At 42.0% G+C, this 16531-nt stretch overlaps 3 protein-coding genes across 7 annotated transcripts; 2 read left to right on the plus strand and 1 right to left on the minus strand.

The window, feature by feature from the left end:
• The first annotated feature begins 1113 nt into the window (after nucleotides 1-1113).
• dram1 (DNA-damage regulated autophagy modulator 1) lies at nucleotides 1114-4358 on the plus strand. Its single transcript, XM_029495606.1, has 7 exons — nucleotides 1114-1731; nucleotides 2140-2207; nucleotides 2400-2542; nucleotides 2620-2797; nucleotides 3025-3083; nucleotides 3299-3391; nucleotides 3477-4358. Exons 1-7 carry the CDS (start codon nucleotides 1601-1603, stop codon nucleotides 3513-3515), a joined length of 711 nt encoding a protein of 236 aa, XP_029351466.1. The 5' UTR covers nucleotides 1114-1600; the 3' UTR covers nucleotides 3516-4358.
• A 5-nt stretch (nucleotides 4359-4363) lies between these two features.
• washc3 (WASH complex subunit 3) lies at nucleotides 4364-7161 on the minus strand. 3 transcript variants are annotated; one of them, XM_029495609.1, is made up of 7 exons: nucleotides 6965-7161; nucleotides 6524-6622; nucleotides 6359-6424; nucleotides 6174-6270; nucleotides 5924-6036; nucleotides 5773-5837; nucleotides 4364-5669 (listed from the first exon to the last, which is right to left on the minus strand). In XM_029495609.1, exons 1-7 carry the CDS (start codon nucleotides 7013-7015, stop codon nucleotides 5570-5572), a joined length of 591 nt encoding a protein of 196 aa, XP_029351469.1. In that variant the 5' UTR covers nucleotides 7016-7161; the 3' UTR covers nucleotides 4364-5569. The 3 variants fall into 3 exon arrangements, with proteins under 3 accessions (XP_029351469.1, XP_029351468.1, XP_029351467.1); XM_029495608.1 differs by having other exon boundaries at nucleotides 5924-6044; nucleotides 6173-6270; XM_029495607.1 differs by having other exon boundaries at nucleotides 5924-6040; nucleotides 6133-6270.
• A 165-nt stretch (nucleotides 7162-7326) lies between these two features.
• On the plus strand, nucleotides 7327-13569 carry LOC115036900 (zinc finger and SCAN domain-containing protein 2). 3 transcript variants are annotated; one of them, XM_029495300.1, is made up of 10 exons: nucleotides 7327-7385; nucleotides 8060-8109; nucleotides 8567-8769; nucleotides 8872-8973; nucleotides 9055-9150; nucleotides 9225-9335; nucleotides 9456-9573; nucleotides 9880-10660; nucleotides 10959-11017; nucleotides 11099-13095. In XM_029495300.1, exons 2-10 carry the CDS (start codon nucleotides 8076-8078, stop codon nucleotides 12511-12513), a joined length of 2919 nt encoding a protein of 972 aa, XP_029351160.1. In that variant the 5' UTR covers nucleotides 7327-7385; nucleotides 8060-8075; the 3' UTR covers nucleotides 12514-13095. The 3 variants fall into 3 exon arrangements, with proteins under 3 accessions (XP_029351160.1, XP_029351159.1, XP_029351161.1); XM_029495299.1 differs by lacking the exon at nucleotides 7327-7385 and adding an exon at nucleotides 13439-13569 and having other exon boundaries at nucleotides 7982-8109; nucleotides 11099-12560; XM_029495301.1 differs by lacking the exons at nucleotides 7327-7385; nucleotides 8060-8109 and having other exon boundaries at nucleotides 8740-8769; nucleotides 9060-9150.
• The last annotated feature ends 2962 nt before the right edge of the window (nucleotides 13570-16531 follow it).

Consider the following 16531-nt stretch of genomic DNA (forward strand, 5'->3'; position numbering starts at 1 on the left):
AGACAAGAATATGAGAAATAAACTCTTTGGATTGCCCACAACATTATATTGTAAGATTAGCTCTACCTTTTTTATGGAGACCAGAGACTCGCTATCGCTTGTATTATTTTAAGAATTTGAAATGGCAAACATCAGGAAGCAACACAGAGGAACACGATCATTCATTTCTCCTGGCAGCTTTCAGGAAAGACAAATATTAGCTCTCCTAAAGTATCTGGCTCTTTTGTTGACACAAAGTTTTAGGTTAGCCAGTTTTATCTTTTCATGGTCAAATATAGTAGATTTTGATGTCAGCCTTTGTGTCTATTGTTTTTACTAATTGAATAAAACCTTCAAAAAGGAAACTCCCTTCTAAAATATAACTTCAATAAATAAAAAATACAAAAAAAAAAGGAAGTGGGATTTTAAAAGTGTTATGGCTTGAATTATGGCGTGCACTCAGATGAAATATTTGGATCCTAAAGAGTTAAGTTAAAGTTTTCTTTAACTTCCTCCTTAAAAGTTGAATGGAACGTGTAAAATGTAAGTTAACTTCAGTGTTTGGCTCTTCAGCTCCATTTGGATTTATATGAGTCATTTCCAGAGCATCTTTCAAACAAGCCAAAGTCCCTCTCCATGATCTCTCTTCTTCAAACTGAGGAGCTGCCTTGTTGCTGGTCTGCTGTTAGACTGCTTGTCTGTTGAGTCAGGAGTCGGCGGGAAAAAAGACCTTTTCAATAAACAGTTTCTAAAGGTTATCACCAAGTCAGGCACTTCACATTGCTTTGGTAACAAAAGCCAACCCCGCTCCACAGTGTAAGAAAAAACTATTTTAGAAGTGTTAGTGAGAGACTTCTGGCTGTGAGCCTCCACCACATGCTCCGGGCCTATCTTCAGTATCTTTGGCTCAGTCCCACGGCTCCTGTGATCCAAATCGACTCCATTACTGGAAAACTTCACCTCATCTACCCCATCATTTAAAACATACAACAACTACTAATGCCTGGAACCTGAAAATTTGCAAACTGAAATGTTATTGGGCCTTTGGCATTTCCTGTTTCCTTCTCAAGTGGCAGACCACCATCAAAGCATCATGCACTATGAAATGAACCCATATTTTCCCTGAAATGGGGCCATCTTTTTTATATATTTATTTTTTTATGAAATCCTGTTTCACAACGTGAAACTACAAGATCATAAAATAATTTAGATAACTTTTATTTATTGTCTCAGGGGCTAACCTGAGCGAAAGTAGTTTCTGCATCTTCCTGTTGCTGTTACTGGCAGTGACACGTTCAGGCTCACCAGAAAAAAGGGTTTTTCTTCAGACAGATGTGAGGAGGAAGGAGAAGAGCTGGATATAACGGGTGGTTTATTTGCATAGACCGGCCTGCCCATGGGGAGTCGAATAGGGGAAGAAGTTACTGTAACTGTATATGAGTTTATTGTCTGAGGTCAAGTTCATTCTTGTGCAGCAACCACCACATGCCAGGACCAGTTGCGTGGAAAGGTGGATTTTTTAAAAAATCACTGCTTTTCTTTTTCTTCGTATGGATCACTTTCTTCTGTTTCAAGGGGCGACAGCGTTTTCTCCAAGTTCCGCGTCCAACCTGAGTCGGAGATGTTTTGGTTCATGCAGGGACTCTGCTTTCTGCCAGTGCTCCTGGTCATCTGTTCCTCCAGCACTTTTATTATTTCATATGTGATCGCAGTTTTCAGGAAAGATGTCGATGTGATATTTCCATATATCAGGTAAGGTTTAATCACACACAGCGCGACTTTGCGGATAAGATCCATCTACAGAGTATATAATATTCTCTTTAATCTCCATAATAGATTATATGTGAGATGAGAAATATAAACATCTGAGTGTTTTATGCTCATGGAGTGACTTCTTTTTTTTTACAAACCAGAGCAGAGTTGTGCTCAAAGGCCGATTTTAGTTTCGTTTTTCCTGTGTGAACGTAGCTGGTACCCAAACTCCAGCTGCGCCAAAACAGCTGCTGTGAGAGGAACTTCTTCTCACTTCTCCCTTTAAAATTAGACCTGTGCTTTATGAACTGTGTACATACTGAGATAAAATCGCAAACAGTAAAGTAAATAGCTCCACCGTGGCGCCTCTCGGACTGTAAAAAAGCCAAATGTCGTCTCTCTGCTCAGTGACACAGGTGCGTTGCCCCCAGAGAGCTGCATATTTGGCCTGATGACCTTCATCTCTGCATGTGCAGGTAATTTCTCACCCTTTCACTTCACTTCTTCCACTTCTGAAGCAATACTGGGTTTTCTCCAGGGAGGGACCGGGCAAGCTCTCCAGAGATTATTAGTCACATTTCCCATTTTTTGAGAAAATGAAAGCAGAATGTCAGAGTGGGGAGTCCACAGAGGTCTGCTGACTTGTGGTGGAAAATCCTCTGCAACAGGAGCTGCCACCATCTATGCCAGATACAAGTTTGTGGAGAAGCTGATCGAGGACACCAGCCTGCACTCGTCGTGTCTGAATAAAGTCGGTCTGGGCCTTGGATTGTTCTCCTGTTTCTGTATGTGCATCGTTGCAACTTTCCAGGTTTGTCTCCACAACTGGTTCTTGTCCTGATCGCGTAGATGTAACGTTTAACAGCATATTGTGATCTGTGATTGCAGGAGCTGACGCTGAGATATGCCCATGATGCAGGAGCTCTGCTGTTCTTCCTGTCTGGTGTCTCCTATATAATTGTCCAGTCTGTCTTATCTTACTGGTTCCATCCATTTGGATGCTTCAGCGGTGTGTTTCAAGCACGTGTGGGCCTCTCCGTCCTCGCTACTTTGGCACTTTTCCCCAGTATCCTTTCACCGCAGCTGTGAGAACACAAAGCAAAAGATGCTCTTGGTCTCCTGACTTTCTTCCTGTTCTATAAAAATACACCAGATGTGTGAACCAGGAACTTAAGCTTTATGATTGCAACATTACTAATTTGTGATCATCATTAGAGCCATTGCATCACAGATGCATGTGATATTGCTCTCCTTGCACATCCAAATGATTTTTTTCCTTCATGGATAATCCAGCTGTCATCTGTGCCATTTTTGTAGAACAAACCAAACTGCACAGAGAGAGCGGAGAGGCGGTAAGAAAATATTTCAATAATGAACATCTGCCCTTTTTCATCATCTTTATAGTGAGAAGTTGTTGAGTGAACGTTTGTATACTCTGAGCTGAGACATGAAATGTTGGATTGAGTTTTGGGAAATTGTGGTGGAAGAAATAATGGTGAGATAAATCAATAATGACTGTAACTTAAATTCCAATGCTGAGTGTGGACTGACCTTGTCGCTCTCTCAGGATTATCCTTACCATCTAGCCAGCGCTGTGTGTGAGTGGGTTACTGCCTTCAGCTTCATTTTCTTCTTCCTCACGTACATCGACGATTTTAAAGTGAGTAACAGACCATTAAACTGAATATCGTCTCCTTTTCTTAGCAGCAGGAGATTCTTATTTCTTTGCCTTTTACTTTCCACAGCTGTTTACTTTACAAGTGAACACGGAGTTTCAGGACTAGTCTTGTTCCCCAACTCCCAGCACAAGTTTGACTGAACAAGTATTTTCATGGCAGTTTTTTTTTTACACTTGACTGAATGTGTTAGAATACTTTTTATATATTTATATTTATACATGACCACTTACTGCCACACCCTGGATCTTTATACTGTACATTCATAAAATTGCAAATCATTTTACAAGTGTCCTTATTGCCACCAGTGTTCCGTCAAATATGGCTTTGCACTTTTGACCCTTGGACACAGCTTGACTGGCGTGTGATCACCAATAAGAGAAGTTCATCATGTTGTGAGCACATGATCTCTATGCATCTGGCTTCCTATGATTACCACGGTGTTGACACATTGCTGTGGGTGTGTGGTCTTTACAGAAAATCATCAGAGGTGCTTTGAATACCGTAAATGGAAGCTCTTTTATCTACAACAAGAAACTGCTGGTTTTTTCCACAGAGGTTGTATTTTCTGATATGATACTGTTGTTGAACACATTAGCACAGTCCTTCCCAAATCCACAGCTGTTTTGCACTGGTACAAATAATCACTGAGGATGTTAGAAAAACCAAGGACACGAGGACAGACACTTTGGAGACCCTTTTGAGGCAGATGGAGGGGGGTTGTTGTTGGTGAGATATGACACCGCCAGTGTCGGAAATCAAACTTTACCTACAAGCTGATTCAGGTGTAGAACATGAGAGATTTTCTGCTGAAGAAGTTCAGGTCACTACACATACTGTATTTACAAGGGAAATGTTTTTTAACTCAGTTGCTTTTAATGTTTTTGCTTGTGATGTTAGTAATTGATGTTAATGATTGAAACAGCTGAGCTGAATAATAAAGAAACACTTTTTAAAACTCCATGAATCTTTATTACAGGCAAACTCACAGATCCAACAGTTGTTGCCTTTGCAAACAAAACGCTCTCCAGTTGTCTTCACAGTCACTTGGGTGGGATGCCTATCAACACAAATATTAGCGAAGCCTATAAAGTTTTAAAATCTCGATATTGTGTTAATCTACTGAACTATTTGACACGTTCTTGCATGTTCACAGTTCTGATCAAAGTAACGAAAAAGCGTGAAACACAAATGTTATTATTACTGCTTTACTTGCTAGTGCAACTTTGTCTAGTCTTCACTCTATGGATAAATATAAATCTAAAGGAGAGGCAAATAAAATATTACTAGTCATTATTTATTGACTTTTATATCATAACTCAAAGACATACAGCTGCTTTGGAGAGTATTCAGATTTCTTTGAAATTGACCGAGTTAAATGAGAGAAACATATTTAAAATTAAATCCATGATACAATAAACTGCAAATACTGAAGAGGTCAGAATTCCTTCCAAAGCCAATAATGTTGTCGAAACAATGGCAAATTAACAAATGAATCATCAAGGCAAACAGATTTGAATACTGGAATTACATTTAACTCCACTGCAGCTTGTTTCCAATATCCTGTAGTAAAATGAACAGTTTTACTTTTGTTTTGTAAATTTCATTTTATATACAGAAACATAAACAAAAACTACTTCTGCTTGTTCACAATACAGCTGCTTTAAAATGTAAGGAAACCGAAAAAACTAACCTCTAGAGTGACTTAAAAGCTCAAGTGGTTTCCCAAAACAGGTTTGTGGTACATAGATAATTTATAATAGAACATATATTTCATACATATTTTTTTCAACTTCACCTGGACGCTGCGACAAAAAGGAACTACTAAGGATGAGTTAAGACTATGATAATGATGACTCTACCACAGAAGATCTATAACTACTAATTTTGTGGAGGAGCAATTGCCACTACTAAGTTCTGACCAAACAACAGGGAAAATTATTCCCTCATTTTGAAGTGAATTATAAAAAATCTAAATGGTGAATCAGGTATCAAAGTCAAAGGGGTCTGATTGACCAACAGTAGAACCATGCCAGCTCATTTAGTCTGAAATTACAATCAGGTTGTCTTGACCAGGCACCTTTATCTCTACCTTGGGAGTTACATTCCTTGGCAGGCACTCTGCAAAAACATCCTCCGCCAACAGGCCGATGATGAGGATGTCAGTCACTGAAAGACGATTCGCTATCAGAGCTGGTGGCAGCAACATCTAGATCCTCCGTGCTTCTCGTCCCTCCATCGGGGACTGGAGCATCCGGTGTGCTACAACCAGCAGTGAGGGAATCATTATTGGTCAGTTTAACAAATGAGCCTTGAACACAGACACAGATATGATAACATGTTAATGTAACTGTTGAACACTTACTCAAGCAAGTTGGGATCCAAACCCTCCATGACCATTTTATTCCTGATAGCCATAACTGGAACCCCCTGTTACAGATTGAACATGCATTATAAATATACATACAAAACTTTGTATCTCCACAATATATATGCAGGTGACATAACAGACTCACCACTTGGACCATTTTCAGGTATCGGGCGTAACGTGGGTCCTTGGCCACTGTCATGACATTCTCTTCAGCTTCTTCTGCTTTCTGCAATGGTGCAGCTTCTGGTGGTGTCTGTGTGGGCTGCAGAAGGAGACATTCAAATTCATGAGGCGGCATGAAATAACATGGTGTAGATGGAAGTGGAGATGCTTTAGCTTATTGCGTGTATCTACCTCTGGGGGTGGTAGGTTCGCTGTTGCTGGACCACCCATTTGGCTCTGACTGGCAGTAGTAGGTCCATTAGCCTGTGCAGTTTGCTGCTGACTAACTCCATCTACTGTGACGTCCTCCAGTCCAGGAATGGAGGACAGCTGTTCAACATAAAATATTTACATATAAGACAAGTTTATGCACATGACATTCAATGCACACAGAGATGGCACCGGTTCAACAACTCACCTTAGCTTCCAGAATGCACAGAGTGGTTTCAATCTGCTGTATGCGTAGAGATATGTTTGCAAGTTTCTGCAGGAAAGAAGTTTTAGAGTTCAGAGTGGAATCAAAGTTTTGGTTTGACCTCAGCATGATACCAGAAGCAACGATGTGAAGGTGAGCAGCACAAACCTCTTCACATACTGTGGAGAAGCGGTTCAGAAACCGAACTGTGTGAACCACAAACTGATTAAGATAAGCAACAATTCTTCTCTGTTGAATGGCAGGAACCTGAATGAAAACAGAGAAATTAACTAAAGTCACAGCAGTCAGAAGTGGAACAGCTACCAAGAGTGTAATATGCTGAGAAAACCCTCTAAATGACACATTTTATACAGCCTTGTTGTCTATGTGCTATAAATATCTTTACTCTTTTAACCGAGGATCTTCACTTAGTGTAAAGTCACATCTGTCATACTAAAATATTGACAGTTGAATCCTCCACACTTCCTGATGTAGCTTCCTGAAAGCATTTTTTAAATCACGACATCTGTCATGTAGCTCTGCTTTGACTCGTTTCTTCTTGTTTGCTCAGTGAATGAACATTTAGCTGTTAGCCAGCCAAACACAAACCTTAGTGAGATCAACTCCAGAGCCGACAATCGGCAGCCCGTCTTCGTCCATCTTGGATTTATAACACTCCCTGTAGGTTCAGTAGCCGTTTGAGTGTTAAGTGTTTGAAACAAAACTAAAGACAAATCTATACATTAAAAAAATATATTAACAAAAAGGCATTTCCTCGAGGAGGCGTCTCATGTGATTCTTCGCTCGTGACGTCACGCGCAGCTGTCGCGAGACTTCAGAACCAACGGGATTTAGAAATTCGAACGTTTATTTTGAAATCCGTTGGGAAATGAAAATATCCGGTGCTGCGCGATAATTAATTCGAGTGTTTTCCGCCTTTTCTTCAAACATGCACGATATTTTAGTAAGTGTTTTGACTAAATGCGAATGGAATGAAAGCGTGATATCGAGAGACGAGTGGAAAAACGGGGTAAGAAAATGTAATAGCAGCAGACGACCATGTAAAAGAGTATATACGAATTTAATGCTTTTAATAACAATGAGTTTAAGTGTAGTAAAATTCAAATTAATCATCATAGGATATGTAATTGAAGTTCTCAGACCACTACATATTTCATTAATATGAGTTGGTTTAATTTTTTAAAAAGTATATTGAACAAATGGAGTATTGGAAATTCACTCAACTGATTGATTCAATGAAGATATTAAAACAACTAAAGGACCATATTAACCGACTTCCAAACATGCACTGTCTGAGAGTTAAAGCTCTCATAGTCTTGTTTTCTGTAGAAAACGTCTCTTGAATTTACTGTCTTTATGTTTTCATAGTCAAAACAGTGCTAACATTATTATTGCATTTTTAAAAAGTATAAAGGGAAGCAACGATCAGTTTTCTGCAGCCTAAAAAATCTTATGTATGATGAAAGTTAATGAATTAGCTTGATGATATATTTTGAAAGTGCATATTCTGTGCACCAAGCGGATTTTGTATTTGTAGGGAGAGAAGCTGCACATGTCAGACCTTTATTTTGAAAAGAGGAAACGCAGGACAAGAATTAACGCTCTCGGTGTTTGCGTCCTGTCAGCGCATGTTAGCCTTTTAACCACAAACCAGCATTTTACGTGTGTTTTTCAACGCTGCAGGACCAATTCTGCACCAATGGAGCTCCTGGAGTCAACAGAGAAGATAAATGGTATGTACAGTAATGTTGTGCTGCAGCTGTAACGAAATAAGGCCAAGTTTATGTTAGACAGACAGTTAACCGGACCCGTCTATTTAAAGGAATTGACACTTGTATAACCTGCAAGTCCTCTCCCGATGCAGTATTGGCTATCTTGCTATATTCTGATTTGAAATGTTATTAGTGTGTATTATAACTCATAGTTTTTTAAGATAAACTCATTTTCTTACGTGCTTTGTAAATTTGTAGTGTTGTGTGTGTGTGTGTGTGTGTGTGTGTGTGTGTGTGTGTGTGTTTTTACAGTAATTATACCGGTTCATCGACTCATAGTACAGCATAGGTTTATTATTAACAGACCATAGTTGAAGCTAAATAAAATACAATATAGAAATGGTGTAAGTTACATTTCTGAAGTTTGTGTTCCCTGAATGAAAATTCCCACCTCTGACATCACACCCTGATGTTTCAGGCCCAGGCACACTGCTTTCATCCCTTCGCCTCATGGTGCCCCCGTTGCAGCTTCTGTCTGCAGCTATGTGGCAGCTGGCAAAGCAGAAAGATGTGATGAGTTATGAGAAGCTGCAGGAGTTTGTTTGCGTCGTGACGGACGTTGTGCCTGGGCTGATCAACCACAGACAGAGAGCCCAGCTCATTCTGGGGCTAAGAGCGAGAGTAAGCAGAACCTGTGCCCATTGTTATTAAAAAAAAAAAAAAATAAATAACTGGGAAATTTTGCTGTCATGAATTGACTGATTAGATTTGTTCACATTGCAGTTGATTCTGGAGCTATGCAAAGGCTCAGCTCTGGGCTCTGTTGATTGCCAAGCCATCCAAGCATATTTGAAGAGACTTCCAATAACCTCTGAAAACACAGATGTAAGTTATGATAATGTTTTTAAAAACCAAATAATGATGAGATTGGGCCTGTTTCAATGACATTAATTCATTCTATGTCAGTATAGGGATGCAGAAGTGAAAACAACAGAGTCCACTTTCATTGCACTTGTTCAGAGCCTGTTGAAAGACCCAATTGAAAGAGCATATTTCTTCCAGGTCAGAGAGATTTAAAATGATTGGTGTCTTATTTTCAGTTGATGCTGCAATAAACGGATAATTCTGTCCTACAGGAGGTATTCCCAGTTGAATATGGGCCAGAATATGATGCAGCTCTGCACGTCTTACTGTGGGAGTTGCTCTCAAAACTGGAAAAACTGCTGCCAGTCCCAGATCTTAAACAGGTATGTAGTCATTCTGTCCATATCTGTGATGTTATGTTTCCCTTACAAAAGTATGTGCATTTTTTATTTTTATTTTTATTTTTTACCAAGAACTGAGGAACAGCTCTCCTGTGATTACAGACTGCAGCCTGGCTCAGCTCAGCTCCTTCTGCTTTGGAGGAATGTGTTCAGTTGTCACATGAAGAGCTGAGCTCAATATATCATCACTATAAGAGTTCAGCACTTCTGAAATTGCCACGTAAGTACAGCTGAACAACCGAAAATAAACCAGCTGCAGTTTTTATATCTTATACATAGTTTATGTGATTTAAAAAATATATATATATATATTATACACTAAAGGCACCATCAAACTTTGCCTTGGTGCCTGTGGTTACTTGAAATAAATGTCAGAATTTTCTTGCTTATTTGTGCCCAAAATCTAAAAATTGGGAACACTATTAACATCTTTGTTAATATCCACTTAAAAATGTAAAGAACTCCAGTGCCTTGAAATTGTAGTTATGGTTGAACCAGCAACTTCTTGTATCTTGTATTTTCACAGATGGCCCTTCATCCTCAATTGGCAGCTGCATCATGTCAGCTTTATCCATTCCTCCCTCCCAGAAGACCAATATGTCAGCTGGACTGGAAGCGATCCATAATTACGCTACTGTGATAAATCCTGTGACTTTGGTTGGGATGGACCAGTATAGCGTTGTTGCTGTTTACACGACAGTGGAAGTTGAAGCTGCTGAAGCAGATGAGGCTGTGATCGAGACAGCCGAAGGTCAGGTTAACACAGACTTCTATGAGGAGGAGATTGTTGCTCTAGGTACAGATAACTTCAGTGGTGAGGAGCTGTCCCGCCTGAGAGTAGAAGAAACAAGTGATACTGTGGATGTTGCTAAAGCGCTCGAGACTCTGACCAAAACCTTCGCTCTGAGGAAGGAGAACCTTGATCAGGATGTGCAGACAGGATTGAGTAACAATACATTCCTAAACAATGAGTCTGTGTCTGGATGTGCTTCAAACGGAGGAAAAACAAATGATCAAGATGAAATAAGTGGCCAAACTGATGATAAGGAAAAAAACATTTACATGAACATTGAAGCTGGGGAGACAGAATGCAACAACAACTCCTCTTGTGCAGAAACAAACGATAACTGTGACTCCACGTCTGGCCGTGAAGAAATGAAAGACGTCTCAACTGAAGCTCCAGTTTCTGAAACACAGCAGTTCTCAGCTAACACGCGCAGATCCCCTCGTCTACAGATGAAGACTAACGGACAGGACATGCATGAAGTCGAGAGATCAGCAAAAGAAACAGCAGAGGAACCAAAAAAGTACAAAACCATTTATAGTTTATTATTATTATAATGTAATAGCTTTATGGTGTGAGATTAATTTGACATTTAGATTTTTAGTCACCGATTTCCATTTTTGAAAAGAGATTTGATGATGACAAAAAAGCGTAATATTTCCATCATTCATTCAGTAATGTCAGTAGATTAATTTGTACTTCTCCCTCCAATGTCATGGTTTTAAGTTTTGTTTTTTTTTTTTGTTGTTGTTTTTTTAATAATGTCAATTTTCTTCCAGTTTGCTGCTTGTAAATTAATAATCATGTTTTTATTTCACCAGGAGCAAAGCTGATGTATCACTTGCACCCTCTGTGATAGCAGTCAGAGGAATTGACACAGGTAATATGCTGAAATGAGAAGGGAGACCGTCTTGAAGCTTTTCAGCTCTTACTCACACCTGTGTCTTTATTTTATTTGTAGGGGGTTCCGTTGAAATGACGTCTGTTATCTTCACCTGCTCACAGTGTCCCTTCCACAGCTCAGATGCCAACAGCCCTCCTCACTTCCACATGCAGACTGTTCAGACAGAGGTTTACAGGACTCTCTCAGAAACCTCGTTTACACCGTCTCCCTCCAGCTCTGATGAAATATTTACATCCATCAAACTCTTTCCCAAAGGCAGTGCTGAGCAGAAGAAAGCAGAACAGCCTGACGATCAAAGGAAGTTAAACCTCAGGCTATCTCAGTCAGGCAAACAGAAGTCTCTGACATGTGAAACTTGTGGTAAAACGTTCACCCGCACGTCGGACGTCAAGAGACACCAGTTCACTCACACGGGAGAGAGACCTTTTCGCTGCTCACAGTGTGACCGAACTTTCCAGCACTCGTGGGATCTAGTGAAGCACGAGAGCAAACATCGTGGCGTGGCCATCTCTTTTCCGTGCCAGCTGTGCAATTGTTCCTTCGGCAACCTCCGTGCATTAACCGTCCACCACAAGAACTCTCACTTGCAGGAGAGCCAGCTCCCACAGATCTGCTCCATCTGCTCCCAGAGTTTTGTAACTTCTTCTGAGCTGCTGGAGCACAAGAAGTGCCATGTCACCACCAAGCGCTATATCTGCCAGAAGTGTGGCGAGGGCTTCGACTCCCTGCTCGCACGCTCCCAGCATCGGAAGATCCATCGAGTGATGTCTAAGTTTAAGTGTCCGCAGTGTGAGAAGACTTTTACCCGAAGGTCCGATGTGAAGAGGCATCTGTCCACCCACACAGGGGAGCGTCCCTACAAGTGCAGCCAGTGCGACAAACGGTTCTCACTCCACTTTATGCTCACAAAACACCTCCGTGTCCACACAGGCGAGCGGCCTTTCCAGTGTTCCCACTGCCCAAAGAGGTTTGCACTGCTGCCTGTGCTGGCCAGACACGAGAGGATGCACACGGGGGAGAAACCTTTCCTCTGCTCTCAGTGTGGGAAGGGTTTTCTGTCTCAGGGAGAGCTTTCGAAACACCACACATCTCACGCGGACAACAGGCCCTACTCCTGCCCTCAGTGTGGCAAAGGTTTCAAGAGCAAAAAAACCCAGCAGAGACATGTCATTACCCACATGGGTGCTCGCCCATACACCTGCACCTACTGCGGGAAGGGCTTCACCAAACCATGTGCGCTGACCAGACACAACCTCACTCACACAGGAGAGAGGCCATTCCCCTGCGGACACTGTGATAAGTCCTTCCTCACACTCAACGAAGCTCAGCAGCACCAGCGAATTCACACAGGGGAGAGACCTTATGCCTGTGACATCTGTGAAGTCAAATTTAGGACTTCATCGCAGCTTGGACGGCACAAACGCAGCCACTCAGGGCTGAAGACGGGAAGCCGAACTGGGAGCAGTGAATGAAAACATTAACATTCAAGGCCGAGCTGCAGAATCACATGACACTGACGGTAGGGAGGAGCTGCTGTGGAACAACCATCTGAATAAATAAGAGACTCAGTCTCCCTGGTTAAATTAATGGAATTGTGATTTACAATATACTTTAACAATATTTAAGTTTTTATTTTTAGCCTCATCAGATTTTTGCATTATGGGTGAGTTTATTTTATCAACATCAGAAATCTTTTCAACAGCTACACATGCATTAACATTGACAAAGGGAGTAAGTTATTGGTGCATCATTCAACATCTGAGAAATTAAATTAAAAGTAGTTAAACTAATCATTTCAATATCAGCTTTACACTCTGCTTTGAAATTAACAAAAAGAACATTACTACTATATTTCAAACTGTTTGAACTTGAAACAGCAAGAGAAGAGAATTTGAACTAAATAGGGTTTTCCCTCCAGATCATATCTATTCTGTGTGTGGTTACTAAAATATTGTTAATCAGTGATGTGCAGTGGAAGCCACAGAGTAGGTTCATTCATTTAAAAAAAAAAAAACATTTAACAGCAGACCACTGATTGTGGCAGATTAGTTCAAGTTGTAGGCTGTAAAACTAAAACCTGTATACTATGATCCGAATCAATGCAATAAATGCTCTTTAATGATGTTCTGTCTTTGCTGAGGTCATTTTTTCAGCTTTCTGGGATTGCGTTATACTTGAAGGCAGTGTCTCCCAATGTGGTAGCCACGTGAGTGGTCACAAGATGACTCACAAAGAACAACACCTCTGGTGCTGATAAAGTTTTCAAATGTTCACGTTGCTGTTACTGTGTAGACCCCGTAACTGTCCCAGTCTCAAAAGGGCATGCCAACCGTCCCCCCCAAAAAAATCTAAAAAAATAAAAATAATCCTCTCTCCTCTGCTGTTATATATCCTCAGTGCTCGACTGCAGGTGCCTTTGAGTGATGGATTTCCTTCATTTCTGTCCAGAGTGCACATAAAACTGAACGACTAAGCCGACTGTTACAGAGCAAAGATTAACCATAAACATCATAAACATAACTTCATTACCTCTGCAGACCTCCAGATGTCTGGTAAGCTCTCCATGTCTTTTCCCTGATCACTGTTGTATCCAAATATTGAAGAGCAAGGTGCTGAAACATAGATAAATATGAGAAATCAGCTTTTCATACCCTTCACCCTGCCCCACTGACCTGTCTGGGTATTCCCCTCTCTGCCATCATGTCCCTGTAATGGCCGTCCTTATGAAAAAGGGCCATTTGAATTTGGTTAATTAAACACAAGCCTTTAATTAGCTCTGATTGGGCGGGGTGGTTGATTGCAGGGACGCCAACGCTGAACAGGAATCACCAGGATAAAACCTGCTGCATCATTAAGCAGCAGAGCAGAGTGCTGTCTCATGGGGGTTTTCCGCGGTTTTCCATTGGTCTGTTTTCAGCACGGCTTATGTACTTTGAATGTTTTCAACGGTTCAGTCTGCTACATGAGCCAAAACAAAATATAGACAACGTTAAGGGCTTGTGTCCTGTGGCGCAACCATCATTAAAATCTATTTTCAACAGGGGCATCTGGCCAAAATCTACATTACATCCAAAATAAGCATCCTCACAAAAATGTCATTTCATAATTTATAACCAATGTCTTTATTTTTAATAAGTCCAATAATAATCAGAACACATTTTAGTTTCAAAAGTAAAATTCACCTGCTGTTTATTCCTTCAATTTTGGTAATAATATAATCTAGCTGCATTAAATCAAATGTCAAATATAGATGAAATAACAGTTAAGGAGTTAATATAATTTAGTTTAGCTTTCAATTTCATCTAAATGCAATAGTTATTTTCTTTCATCACTGTTGTGCTATAAGCTTTGCCTTAAATCTGTCATGTCCTCGATATTGATCTACAAAAAATAAATATGCATGCGCTACATAGAAAGTTAGAGGTGTCACCATAATTTATTCCAAAAGTCCAACTCAAACGGACATATCCTCCACACCGAGAGAGGGTGTGCATGGATGGACTCGTTGTCCAGCCCACCACTATCTCCTCTTGCCTTGACCACAACGAGGGGCAGCAGTGAGTGAGCAGACGTCGGGATGCGACTGTCAGCGGAGGAATATGGGAAGCCATGCAGGTGGAAAGAACCCCCGAAATAAAGAGACAAATAGGGTGGAAACGGGAAGCTGCGGATGCAGATAACAGCTCTAAGCAACACCCATCAGCGAGATTTACAGTCCGGTCGGCGTTGGTTGTGTTGGTGTTGGATTAATAACCGGCCATAAAAGGTGGGAGGGAGATTGTGTGTTGCAGGACGAAGAGGGTGAAGGAATTAATAGAGGGAGGAAGGGGGAGTGTGTAAAAGAGAGAGAGGGGAGTAGATAAAGCTGGAGCCAGGACCATGAGCTCTGCACTGCCCTACGACTCGCTGTCAGCTCGGCCGAGTCCCAGCAGACGAGCTCCGGACTGGGAGCCCGAGCAGCTAGCTGTGCGAAGACTGTCCTCTCCACGAAGTCTTGACCTGCTCAGTCCTCCTCCTCTCCCTCGCCGACCCTCTGCCATCCCCGGATACCTGCTGTCACCATACCAAGAGCAGGAGGAGCAGCTCCACCAGCAGCACCAGCGCCTATCCCTGTCTGTTTGCTCCGAGGCCTCCCTGGCGCCCCCTGCACCTCCACCTGTGGGGGCAGCCCCACCCTGCTGCCGCCCGGTGGGAGTGATGCACCTCCTGCGCCTGGGTCTCCTGGCCTTCAGCTGCCTCTTCTGGGCAGCGGGCTTGGCCCTCTTCACCTTGGGTGTGTGGGCTCAGATTTCCCTGGCGGACTACATGTTTTTGTCTGCCAACCGTTACCCCAACGCCCCGCTCATCCTCCTGTCCACGGGTGCTGCCGTCACGGTGTGGGGCTTCCTCGGGTGTCTGGGGGTGGCTGCCAACCTGCCGTGCATACTAAGAGCTTATGGCTTCTTTCAACTTGCTGCACTTATAGCCGGTTTGGCAGCTGGACTCTCAGGGCTCTTCTACCGCGAAGACATTGCAGGAGGATTTCGCAGCGGCTTACAGCGAGCGGTGGCCGGCTACACGGAGGATGAAGGTCGTGCCGACGCTCTAGACAGCCTGCAGAGAGCCCTGGAGTGTTGTGGAGCTGAGGGCTGGCGTGATTGGCTAACGTCAGACTGGGCTATCCAACATATGACCTTCCTCCCCAACGAGAACGGTACCTCCGTGTCCCTGCCGGACAGCTGCTGCGTGAGGCGCAAGGGCTGCAGGAATCGACCTCTTCTGTCATATGATATCGAAGGAGTAGCTGCTGCAGGGATCCATCCTCACGGCTGCTTCCGCAAAGTCTTCAGTTTGGTCAACGACAACGTCTTCCACATCGCTGCCACGGTGCTGGGATTAGCTTTCACTCAGATCGGAGGCATTGCCCTGGCTTGTCTGTTAGCCAACAAACTCGCACCAAGACAACATCGCAGAGTCGTAGCACATTAACGGTCAATCTTTAACCAAGAATCCAAGCGGGAGGCGGTATGACCCTCAAAGAAGTAATGGAGTTGCAAAGTTGTGGGGAGTTTTTTGACTATCCAGCCTTACTTAGTCCCATAAATTCTCTTACAATTGACTCACCTGCTGCAAGTTGTGCATGATTATCATTTAGATTATCAATACAACATATATGATGGTAACTATTAGATTTTTACTATTACTGATAGTAATTCAAAGATAAAAGACGTGCATGTTCAAAATTGAGGTCAAAGGTCAAAATCCAGGCTCTAAATTCAGTTGGGTTCACCATTAACGGAAAGCCAAAGCTTTGTAGAAACTTGACAACACATTCTGTATCTTGGATCAGACTTGGATCAGTTTTGGATTCACTGACCAACCCCAGCACTGATGTTTATTCCTAATTTACTGATTTGTGTCTTTGACTGGCTTCCTCTCCGTTGACTAAGCTTAAATCATTCAAACTAGTGACTCTGACATAAACTTAGAGTAGTAAAACACCTCGGATAC

This window comes from Echeneis naucrates, chromosome 23 (assembly GCF_900963305.1).
Source record: "Echeneis naucrates chromosome 23, fEcheNa1.1, whole genome shotgun sequence".
In the NCBI taxonomy this organism is placed as follows: Eukaryota; Metazoa; Chordata; class Actinopteri; order Carangiformes; family Echeneidae; genus Echeneis; species Echeneis naucrates.